The 11746-nt window shown below is 45.9% G+C and overlaps 1 protein-coding gene across 10 annotated transcripts in view; it reads left to right on the forward strand.

Moving 5' to 3' along the window:
• KDM2B (lysine demethylase 2B) overlaps nucleotides 1-11746 on the forward strand; it is a 159157-nt gene that overhangs the window by 45474 nt on the left and 101937 nt on the right. For all 10 annotated transcript variants that reach the window (XR_002095619.1, XM_019507293.1, XM_019507296.1 and 7 more), the window contains one exon: nucleotides 10805-10920. Coding sequence is in view for 9 of the 10 variants with exons in the window: in XM_019507293.1 (XP_019362838.1) it covers nucleotides 10805-10920 (116 nt within the window). In the remaining variant the exon portion in view is untranslated. The remainder of the gene's footprint in view (nucleotides 1-10804; nucleotides 10921-11746) is intronic.

The following is an 11746-nucleotide window of genomic DNA, read 5'->3' on the forward strand; positions in this document are numbered from 1 at the left end:
CCCCCGCCACTGCCAGGTCCCAGCCTCACTCTGCTCCCTGCCGCCAGCAGCTCTGGCTGCTTCTAGGGCTCTGGTGCGGTTGTGCCCCGCGCCCCACACCCTGCCCGCTACGGGCAGCCACAGCCCACTGTGTTGCATGTGCTCGGCCTGGCCTGGCCGCCGGTTTCATCCTTACTGAGCTGCCCCCCGCCCCGTGCCCACCCTCCAGGCACCCGGGGGCTTTTGTTTAGCTGGGGCTCTGGGTCCAGGCCCAGCTGGTCTGTGCATTAATCCACCTATGTGGGGCTTGTTTGCTTGAGATACGGTGCAGAGTTCCTCAGCAGCAAGAGTAGGTAGGGCCCTACCTCAGGAGAACAGCTTTAACATCTGGCCCTAGCTTTTCAGGAGACTTGTTAGCGGAGATTGTGTTGAATGTGCACATTTCCCAAGAGCTTTGTCTCTGAACACACTGCCTGCTTCTGGGCTGTGTTTCATGTCAGGATTTTCTGGCAAAACGGGTGTCAGGTACCTTTTTGCAGACAGGTAGCCTCTTCTGCATTTTGTATCACCTGAATTGGATTGACTAAAGCTTGTTCACAAGCCAGTGGTGCTTTTCAGTCCTTTGCATGTATAGTGTGGCCATAAGTTTGTTTCCAGTGATATAACAGCCTGTAGCAGATCTCACAAGGGAAATACTGGCAGCCTCCCTGCCTGATAGCAACAGAAGGTGTCATTCTTCAGTTTCCAGTGTCAAACTTTAGAAACAGCTTTTTATTTTAAGTTATGGAGAGGAGCAGAGGCTTTGGGAAACAGAGGGCTTCTCTGAACAGCTAGGAAGCAGTGTTTTGTGTCGGTGGGGAGGGCCACTTATGTGCTCATTTGGTAAAGATTTGGCAAGGATTGCAGATTATGAGGTGATGGAGAAAAATGGTGTGGAGCCAGGGAAGTGAATCCATTAAAGGAATTAGGTCTTCTCTTGAAATGGGTTTGCATGCGTTATTACTATTTGAATTGAATGTTTCAGTATGTCTATGCTGTTTGCATTGATCCTGTTGCTGTATTTGCATGTGTATCTTCCCTTGTGGACAATCCTCTACTAAGCCTTCCTGTACATTAGTTTAGTGATACTTGGGAGATGGAACAAAGCAAGCTGTAGCCTCCTGTTGGCAGCTTGAGGAGGGCACAGATGTACAGTAACATGGTGGTTGAAAAGAAGTGAATCCAAATGTATGGTTCAAATATCCCTTATTTACTTGCCAAATATTAAGAATAGTTTAGAATTGGAACTGATGAAACCCATCAACCTCTATCTGTTCATAAAAGCATAGGATGAATAAATGTACCTTGCAGTGCCTCCTGAAAATTCCCAGTCTTGGGGGGAGAAGTTTCCAAATGTAAGCGATCCTTTATAAAATTGTGCCCATCCACATTTGCCAGTTCCCACCAGTGAGCCAAGGACACACTTGATGAATTTGCAGCAAAGGCAACTAAGAAAGCTAATACAATCAGGAAGGAATCTGGCCTCTGCCGACTCACGGAAGGAGAGGATTAACCGATCTGTTGTCAGCATTTAGCAGGGAATGATAACCCAAGAAATAGCGTGCTCTCTTTGCTCAGGGCTGCAGCCACATCAGTGGGATTCCAGGGCATCAGAGTTACCTAAGTATAGTTGGAGCTGGTTTTTCATCACCTTTCAAAAACCACCCTCAAAAATTATGCAGAAAAAAGGCAAGAAGTTGATTTGACTGCCAGTGTCCAGATATGGTTCCTTTTTCAGTCTTCACCACCACTTTCCTTCGCATAGGAGGCAACTTGTTCTTGTGGTGGAAGTCAATAATTTCTATTAAGAATGGCCCAGAGTCTCTTGACTGGCTTCTAGTACCCATACGGGGCAATATACTAGTATGTGGGTAAGTGGCATTTACCCAGTTCATACTGAAGTCCTGTCAGCTAGGTGCAGCCAAGCCAAGGGCTCCTTCTCCAACACTGAGTTCCCAGACTACTGCATATTCGAGTCCTCGCTTCCTTCTCTTCTGCATCTCTGTGCATGAAGGCAACTTGCAAGGCTGACGTGCAGGAAGGGAATGTTTGGAATCCATTTCGTGGATGGCCACAGACAAAGGATGCTTATAGCTTACAACTGGCCTAAGGATACACTGGACTAGCAGCTGGACAACATTAACCCTCCAAGTTCTGTGACTCTCCCACTTAATCAGACAATGTTGCCCAGCTGATGAATCCCATTGCTGGCTCTCCTTCAACCATCAGCTCAAGCTTTCCTTCCTTCCCTTCACTGTCTTGTATAACTCCTCTCCACGTGTCTTATTCTGGCCCTTGACACTTCTCAACACCTACAGTTCCAGTTTTCGTGCCCCATTCATCTTCCACTCCTACTTCTGACTCAAGCTTTCTTTCTGAGCCATCCCGGATACATGGAGTGTCCTTTCCATCCTGGTTCTTCAAGCCACTGCCCCGTTCCCCTTCAGAGCTCCTAAAACCTCCCTACTGCGTACAGGGTGTGAGTTTAGGAGTAAATGTTACAGACAGATCAAAACAGAAATCATCCCATTTTATGTCTCTGTCCTCCCAGCATGTCCTAATTTTTTCTTTAGCACATGTACATTGTACGCTGTGACAAGATGGGATCTCGGCAGTGTCCCATATTCTGCATATCAAAGCTTGATTTGTGTTAAGTTCAGCTTGTTTCCCTATCTTTGGATTTCCTTGGGTGGCTTGGTTCTTTTGGGCCCCCCTTTCCCAAAAAGTGTCATTCACTTGTGCGAATACTCAGACTGTGGTACTGGAAACGTGCACGTGCAAAGTTTACGTGCAGAAATGGAGGCCAGGTTGGAGCCTGGACTGAAAACTGGCCTCACGGCATTTTATCTTGTTCATGTTAATACTGTGAAATTCAGGGGATGACTAAAACCATGACTGGTTTTGCTGGTTATGGGTGAAAAAGCGAAAGACGATGATACATTTATTTTTCCTCCCTGTGGATAGGATTTTCACTAACCTCAGTGAAAGTCACGTATAAGTGTTGGGATAGGATATCACTCCAGGTTTGGCAGTGACTGTTTTGTCTTTACTTGCAAGGTGGATCAGTGCTCAACAAGTGTAGCAAGCACATTGCATATACTGTTTCAGACGTTATGCTTTTCACATATATAGTTTAAATTTGAATTCATAAGAGGTGACCAATGGTAGTATGTGTGATCTGATAGTATAGCTGAGCAGCTTTCAGAGTGAGAAGACTCTTGAATAGTGCTGGCATCCTGGACTGCATTCTTGTCAGTCTCTAGAAGTAAAGCAGTAATGACCTGGATCGTTACTTCGATTGGAGACCACTGAGGAAAACCCATGATGCTGCAGGAAATCCTGTTGTTGACTGGCTAAATAAAAATCTCCCGCCAGAAGATTTCAATAGCCCAGCATTGAAGTAGGAGCCTCCAGAGCTGCTGGAGATGGGGGTTTTTCATATAAAAATGTAACAATATATTGTCCTTAAAGATCCCAGGTTACTTTTACAGGAATAAAGGAATCAGCTTTGGTGTAATCCAAACTGGGTAACGTGGTTTCAGTTTGATGCCGCATCATCTTCACTTTCTGTTCTGACTTGTCCTTATCGGCAGTGCCTGCTGTTCAGCAGCAGCCGTGTTTCATCTCGGAGCCGACCGCGCTCCACTGCTGGGGCGAGAGGTCTCCTTTATATGAGTTTGGGACATGCTTGCGGTTCTCACAAGAGGAAAGTCACAATGCAAGTTTAGGACACTACAGTCTCTATCATTTCTTGAGAGAAATGAGCTACAATCTAGCAAAATGTGCTTGTTGTTTTGTGATGATTATTGCAGTAACGGGAACGCTCCGAAACCTGCTTGTTTTTAGTCAGCACAGGAATTATGATGTTTCTCTGATGAAGTTGATAGTCAGAGGGCAAAATGGATGGGTTGGGATGATGTACGCTGGGCTTCTGGGAGTGACTTACAGAGATTCAGGCCACCATACATACTACAACAGCGGCTGATATGAAGCGATTCTGTTTGCCGTGGGAGTGGGGGACTTTCAGACCTGGCTCCCGCAGCTGAACCAGGCTGTCTGTGGTGGACCTGTGTTTTCCAGGATGCCAGAGTACAGCAAATAGTTTTTATATCAGAGGAAGCAGTAACCGGATGTTAAAAGTATTCCTGACAGTGATTTTCATCGAGTCCCCCTGGACTCATAGCCACCCTGAAGATGGTTGTCCATTTAGTCATCTCGCTGTTGTTAACGTCTCAGTCATGTTAATGGAAAATCTGTGCATGGAGCCAACGGGGACCATGCAGAAAAGATCTGCGGAGAGGATCAGAGAGAAGAATTTTTGCCTGAAGTGACACTCTTTGGATAGAAGCCATCAGTTTAATGCAGGGTCTTAGTTCTGTTCCTGTACAGTGTTCTGCCTAATTCTTATCAAACTGAGGTATTTGTAGAAACACTGAAATACAGATGAGCTTCAGTGGGGAGGGAGGCAGGTGGCAGGAGGGTCGCTTTGTCTGTAACGCTGCTGGTTGGAATCTTATTCTGCACCAGGGGTGGCTCTGGCCTTTCTCATTTCGTCTAAAACTTGGGAAGTACCAGAGAAGTAGCTGAAGGGGCTTGCAGATAGATATTTCTGCTTTGTCCCATTTCTCTGTAGAAAAATGGGGGTTGTAATGAGTTCTGGATTCCAGGCTGCCTTGTACTAGACATGGAGGGAGGCTGGTGTGGGAGTGGGAACGGAGTGCAGCTTTCATTCCCAGTTTGGCCATGAACTTGGTATGTGAGCTTGGACAGGTCACGTAACTTCTTGGTGCCACAGTTACTCCATCTGGAGGGTGTTAAAGGCTCACTTAAATGCAATTTATATGTATTAAGGATTTTGAGATCTTCTGATGGTCTTTGAAGAACTTTTCATTAGTAGTGGTTAGCTGTTCAATTTGCTGACTGCAGAGTTTAATTGCTGTGAGGTTTATAGGTGTGACACTACCCCTCAAATTATTGGGGACAGAGTCATGTCTTTTACTTGTCAAACATAAAGGTGACTTGTGGCAGGCCTTTGGGGCTGTGGAGTGCTGCTGCAACACGGCCACTCCTCTCAGGGTGTGAGAGATGCCGTGATGTCCTACCAGGGTGGCGTTGCCCTTTGGTTGACAGTCAGCCTTTTTGAGCTTTTTTTAAAATTTGATTTAACAGGTTTTTTTATTTGACACATTTAATTGACATTTTCCACCCAGGATTCTGCAGGATTCTAGAAAAGAGCAGTGTATATCTTTTTTTAGGAAAGCAGAAATCTGTTCAGTTGCTAACAGTAACAGCTGCACCAGTGCTCCGGCTTGGAGTTTGTAGTCTGTCTGCCCTATAGCTTTGTGAGTTAATATCCTTTTTTTATTATTCTCAGATGGATGATTACATCATTAAAGAAACAGGAGGATTTTGCTAGCCTCTGAAACCTTGTAACAAGTTTGCAATGTTTAATAACACCTGTTTTATAGAATTGCAGAAGATAATGAGATTCTATCTTTTTTAACCATTCAGAAAGGCCTTTGTTGCTGTTAATTTTACCTTCTAGGTTTACTCAAAGTGATAACATCTAAATATTCAAGTGCATATTAAAGCAATGGAATGATCTGTAATTGTAAACCAGCTGAGGGTGTCTCTGAACTTCCTGAATAAAACAGACTGCACGAAAAAAGGGGCATGTTGAGAATGAGCGAGTGTGCGTTAACCCCTCCAAACTGACATATGCTGATCCACTCCAGGAACATCCCATTGATCAGGGCTGTTCTTTCATTGATGCCTCATGTGGCAGGGGTTCCACAGAGGGAATAAGCCTTGTCCATACTTCAAAATCCAAACTCTCCTCTTTTTAATTGACTTGTTTCTGATGGGAGGTGCTTAGTTGAGGGCAAAGGTCTGAAATCCTCTCTCTACCGAACAGGAAATGGTGCAAGTGGTGGCAGTGCACAGTTGCCTTGACAGTGTGCCTCAGCTGTGAGCTAGAGGAATTAGCTCCAGGGGCATGAAGAGGGCAGTTCAAGGTACTCATTCATTCAGTGCTTGGCCTTTTTTCTGAGACTGCTAGTGCCTGTTGATGCTTCTTCAGGTTCTGCCTAGAACAGATGAGACTGAATCTGACCAACTCCCTAAGTGGAACCGTCCCACCAGTGGTCAGACTGGAGCTGTGACCTAGAGGGAAAAGGTTTCTCATCCATTACCAGTCCCGGCCTGGAGCCATGCTGTCTCTCTCTTGCATGCATGCACACACAGGATCTAGTTTCAGCTTTGTAGTATTTAGTAGATGGTTTTATTTGTAACTTTCAGCAGAAACCAAGCTATAACTTACTCCCCCTATTTTGATTTTTCAGTCCTTAATCCCTTTATTCTCATATTAGTTCCATGCTATTGTAGCATCAGAGATAAAATGGATTTTGCTAAGTTTTTTGGTGTGCTCTGCTTTTATATGATTGTTACAGAGGGGCAGATAGTATCTCATAAGTAGCAGCAACCCAAGCAACATGCATGCTTGTGAAGTAGTACCAGAGCTTTTGTCCTCAGGAAACTGCAGCCGCTAAGGAGAGAATTGATTAAACACACACTTCAGAGCTGCCTGTGCTGTGGCTTGCCTAACCATTTCTGGCCATTAGAAGTCAGCAGGCTCAAACACATGCGCAGTTCTGATATTCTGTCTCTTGTGCAGGGTCAGGGTCACCTGTGTCCACCCAGCAGAGGATGTTGGTGACACACACATCCTGGGAGGACAAAGAGAAATGTAGGGGCTTGTGGCACCAGATGATAAGGCCACCCCACTGCCTTCATATTTTGCCCCTGTTACATGTTTGCAGCTTTATGATGTTCTGCCGCTCAGGAAGACTGTCCTCCTGTTTAAACTCTACCTTGTGTGCGTGATGCACATCGGAGTTTGGATGCTCAGAAAGCTGCTTCAGGTGCTTGTGGACAAACTGTTACCCAGAACATGCATCTTCACAGTGGTCTCAGAGCCCTGCTGGTATCCGAGCTGTAGAATGAATCAAACGTATCTGCTGAGCTTGCATGTTCTCTGAGCTCATTTCCCCAGATTACTAGAGTCAGGAATTGTAAAAAGAGTTTCCTGTTTACAGCTTGCCTCTTGGTATTGTCTACCTGATTCCTTCTACTTTCACAGCACGGACCTTCGCTATCTCCCCTGTACACAGGCTGATCGGTGTTAGTGTAGGAGCCTTTGTCTCTGCAGATGCTACCCGCCTGGAACATTCTTCTTGTATCTTAGTACTTGTCTGTTCTCCATCTTTACTAGGTAAACTTCTCTTCTCCCTTGTACATATTTCTTCACAGCTGCCTCTCCGTCCTGTTTTCAGCTCCATAATGGCATTGCTGAAGCAGGCCTGAAGTAGTGTAGGATGCAGTACATTTGAGAGATGCTGCCCTGCATTGGTGTCAGGTTGGGCCTTTCTCTTGGTACGTGTGAAAGAGGAGGGCACACTTCCCTTTTCTGCTTCCTCCGCAGGGGCTGGCTGGAGTCCAGTGGGAGGAGAGTATAGTTAGTCTCTTCTTCCTCCTTGTAAGCATGAGGTGTAGGAAAAGAGCGAAGAGGGTCAAAAGGGGAGCGTGGCCATGGCGTTATTCCCCTCCTTTTAGCCAGAGGAGCCAGCTGGCTGCAGGAAGAGAGACAAATTTCCATGAACGCAGATTTCTATCAGTGTGTAGTTCCTTCATGTGTTTGCACCGCTGTAGAGCCCAGAGGGAGTGCTGGGGGGGAGCATGGACCCTGGCTGCTGCTCTGCGGCCCTACGGGTTGACAGGTCTGTTGTATTTTACCAGCAGACCTTCCCCAGTGTCGCCTGCCTTGTGACTTTTTTTCTAGCTGTGATGGGTTTCAGTGCTGTGTGGTTTCAACCTTGTTACCAGCACTCCAGCCATTTCTTGCTTTTTAGGCAAAAATGGGGGTATTGTAAAAAAGCTGATTTTAAACCTGGCCTTAGCATCTTCAGCCCAGCTATATGTAGAAGACCTTTAGCGGGACCAATTTTGCTTTTGAAGACTACAGGCCCAAATATTGTTAATAAGACAGGTAACTTACTCACAAAAGCAGATGCTGCCTCTGAGAATTTGGGGAGCTGCTTACCAGTTCACATTTTCCTGACTTTTTCCTATGATTGACTTGAAAATAAACACTGTTTACCGTCTTGTCAGTAATGTTTCCATTAAGGATTTGTTGTGCCTGGGGCGCTGTTCACTGGAGCATTGACCTAACAGTCAGTAGTCACCTGTCTGGAGCTGTCACTTAATTATGTTAGGGGCAACTGCCTAGTGAGTTTGGGGATCATTAATACAAGGGCCTTTAACATCTATTGGGGCTGAGGATAAGAGGTCAAATGAGATAAGATGAGACTATAGGGGAGTAATAATGCAATTAGTAGTTCTCCACTGTAGGTTTCTCCCTGAGGAGATATAATTTAGGTGAGCCAGGCCCCTTGCAAGGTGCAGTATATGGTTGCATCAAAAATGGGAGAACTCTTGTGTTTTTGTACTCCTTTAATTAAAATGGAATATTTCTATACTCCTTATAAAATTTGAGAGCCAGAAGTTTAGCACCCTCTGGGCTGCTGAATATGGAGCCAAGTTTCAGCTCAGTGAATTTCTACATTAGAGCCATAAGTCTCTGACAGCAAATTTAAAAGAAGATTGACAGCTCTCTAAAATCCCTCATTACCACAATTGTCGCCAGTATCTACATCCCTTGAAGCAGGATGTTCTCTGTGATGAGGAGGCCTCACTGCTGAGTATGACAGGGAACTGAGAGGGTGGACTAGGATCCAAGAGTCCCATGTCTGCTACTGCTTTGCTGTGACTGGGCAGATCTTTCTACTTCTTTGAGCCTCAGTTTTCCCAGACTGTAAAATGGGGCAGATTATACCACAGCCACCCAGCCAATTGACCCTCAATTGCCAGATACAAACAACCTTATTCAACCCAGCATGTCAGCTTTAGGAAGGTGGCAGATACTGACCCGAACTGCCTATTCTCCTATCACAAGTCCTTGATCTGGTGAGAGCAGTAACCCCAGACTCCATGGCTTGGGTTAGGATATCCCTCACTTCCATGTAGATCAGGGCAAAGAAGATTATTTACTTTTACAACCTTTTTTTAAAGTACATCTGGGTGTTTCTCTGATGTATTTTACGTGATGCACTGCACTCATCTGCTTGCAGAGTGGCTTTATAGTGTTGCATGTATTCACCCAAATGCCACTGCCAGTGTCAGAATCTCCTGTAGCCAGTTGCTGTCGTTAAAGTTCGAGGTGGCATCCCAGTCTGTTGCTTGGATTGTAGGATCACCCAGCTTTTTCAGTGCTTCTTCACACACACGTGCCCCAAACTGAGGAATCCATTTCTTGCAGAATCTGCCCCTGTGAGAAAGGAAGGAAGCCAGTTTGCTTTAGAGGTGATAAACATGCTCGTTGGTCATGAGTAACTCAGCGACTGAAATTAAAATGACTATTGTAGGAAAGACGCTGTAATATCCAGAGCTGCCAGAACCATTGGGTGCCTGTAATTTTCTCTTCATTACATTCATCTTGTGGAATTAGATTTGTAAAGGTACAAAAATGTACCAGGAGTGAGGGCTTTGTGTTCTTCACAAGAGTATTTTAACTTGCTATTTTTTTTTATTTCATTTTCTCTCCCTCTCTCCTCCCAAATGCTTTTCAGTGGAAGCACCATGAGCAGTTCCCTGCCATAGTCAGTGGCTCAGGGACTTTCTTTGCTTAAAGCAGGAGGTTTGCATGGTTTGTAGGCACTGGTAAAAGAAAGGCTTTTATACCTGTGAGTAGGAGAGTCCTTGAGGCTGAGTGGCATTTTCCTGCTGCCTCACTGGTCCTGACGTGAATGCAGACTTAATAGAAACCGTGTAGCTAGGAAGACACTGGCAGCCCTTTGCATGGCTGGGCTTCACATGGTGGAAATGCTTATTATCAAGAAAAGAAAAATGTCATGTTGCTGCCTCCATGGGTCTCTGATCATCAGCAGGATGAGTTCCTTTATCACAGTGGAGAGCAGAGCCCACGGTCCTGTGTAGCCCAGGCTTCAGTGGGTGCCGTGCCAAGCTGATATTGCAGAGGAAGGAACTTGTGGGGGGGTCTCACTGCCTGAACTGCTGCATGCTGTCTCTTTGGATGCTGAGCATCCTCGCCTCCCCTTGGAGTCCCTGCAGGGAACTCAGTTCCTTGCAGGATCAGGCCACTAGCAGTCTCATCAGCTGCAGTTAGAGAAACTTTGAATCCATGAAGTCAGGGCATGCATTTCACTTGCCTTGAGAATGGGGCACAGAGCTCTCACCTCTAGATAACATTGGGCAGCAACCTGAAATCGTTATCCTCCGCTGGTGGCTGTAGGGCCTGTGGAAAACAAGTGTGACGCGTATCAGTCCACTGCTACCCCACGCACCTGCCACCACTCCTCACCTGAGTTGCGCCCTTGCTGTGGTGGATAAAGAGAGGCCAAGAGACTGAATTTCCTTCCCATCTGTGGAGCATGGTTGAGTCACACTGATAAGTTTGCTTAGCTTCTGCCCATAGTTAACTGTTCTGTGGATGTCATTAATCTCTCTCTCCCTCCCCCTTCCTGCTGATACCACAGTTTTGATATGTGACCTTGAGGTTATCTTTAACCTTGTAATTGTCTCAGTTTTTCCAGCTGTAGAGTGGGGACAGTGATATTTTCCATCCTCCTGGAGGGTTGTGACAATTTGATTGTAGTGTTTTGTGATCTGACATAGCTTGAGGCATTCTCAGTTCTTTGCTTTCCCTCCCTAGGGTGGATACATGCAGTTTATACTCCAGTAGATTCTCTGGTGTTTGGTGGAAATATCCTGCATAGCTTTAATATTCCCATGCAGCTTCGCATCTATGACATTGAGGACAGAACAAGGGTAAGGATGCTTGATTCTCTTTTCTACTGTGCAGTTCTTTGTGCCTGTGTCCTGTGCAGCAGTGCTTTTCCATGTCCCTTCCTGAGAAACAAGAACTGGAGGGAACTCCCTGTCAGACTGGTTGGAATAAGGTAAATGGCAGATGGTGCCTGTTGTTTTTGGTGGGATTTTGCCCCCTCCCCTCCCCTTTCCACTGATCAGTCCCTTCTGAGAAGGGACTGCTGTTTGAATGCATGTCTCCCTTGACCTCTCATAGAGGAAACTCCTCTTCTGCATGCAAACAAACTGCTCTTTAAGGACCTTTTTGCCAACACTCAGGACCAGAAGTTTCTTCACCATGTGTGGGCCCCAGAGAAACCAATACAACTAGTGGGTTCCACTATCCAGAGTGGAACTGGGGAAACCATAAGGACATAAGAATTGCCAGCCACGTACTGGGTCAGACCAGAGATCCATCTTGCCCAGTGTCCTGTGTCACACAGGGCCGCAGCCATGCACAACATGCTCACAAAACGTTATTCATCCCCTCTGCTCTTCAGAGCTTTCCTCCACAGTGGCTGCGCAGTGGGGGAGAGGAAATCTCATGGATAAAAGGAGAGGAGAGATTAGTCTGCACTCTGCATTGATCACCTAGCCACAAAGTGGAGAGTGTTGGGGTTATGGAGTAAGTGAATAGGCAGTTCTGCACTCCCAGGGAGAGAACTGGGCCTTTGGTTAAGATTCTTGTCCCTTGCAGCTAGATAAAATGCCAAAGGATCTCAGAGTGTCAGGCAGTGTTAAACATCTCATACTGCTTATTTGATAGCCTACCACAGCATTTTAAGAG

The sequence above is a fragment of the Gavialis gangeticus genome, unplaced genomic scaffold (genome assembly GCF_001723915.1).
Source record: "Gavialis gangeticus isolate Ggan-Ray unplaced genomic scaffold, GavGan_comp1, whole genome shotgun sequence".
Taxonomy (NCBI): Eukaryota; Metazoa; Chordata; order Crocodylia; family Gavialidae; genus Gavialis; species Gavialis gangeticus.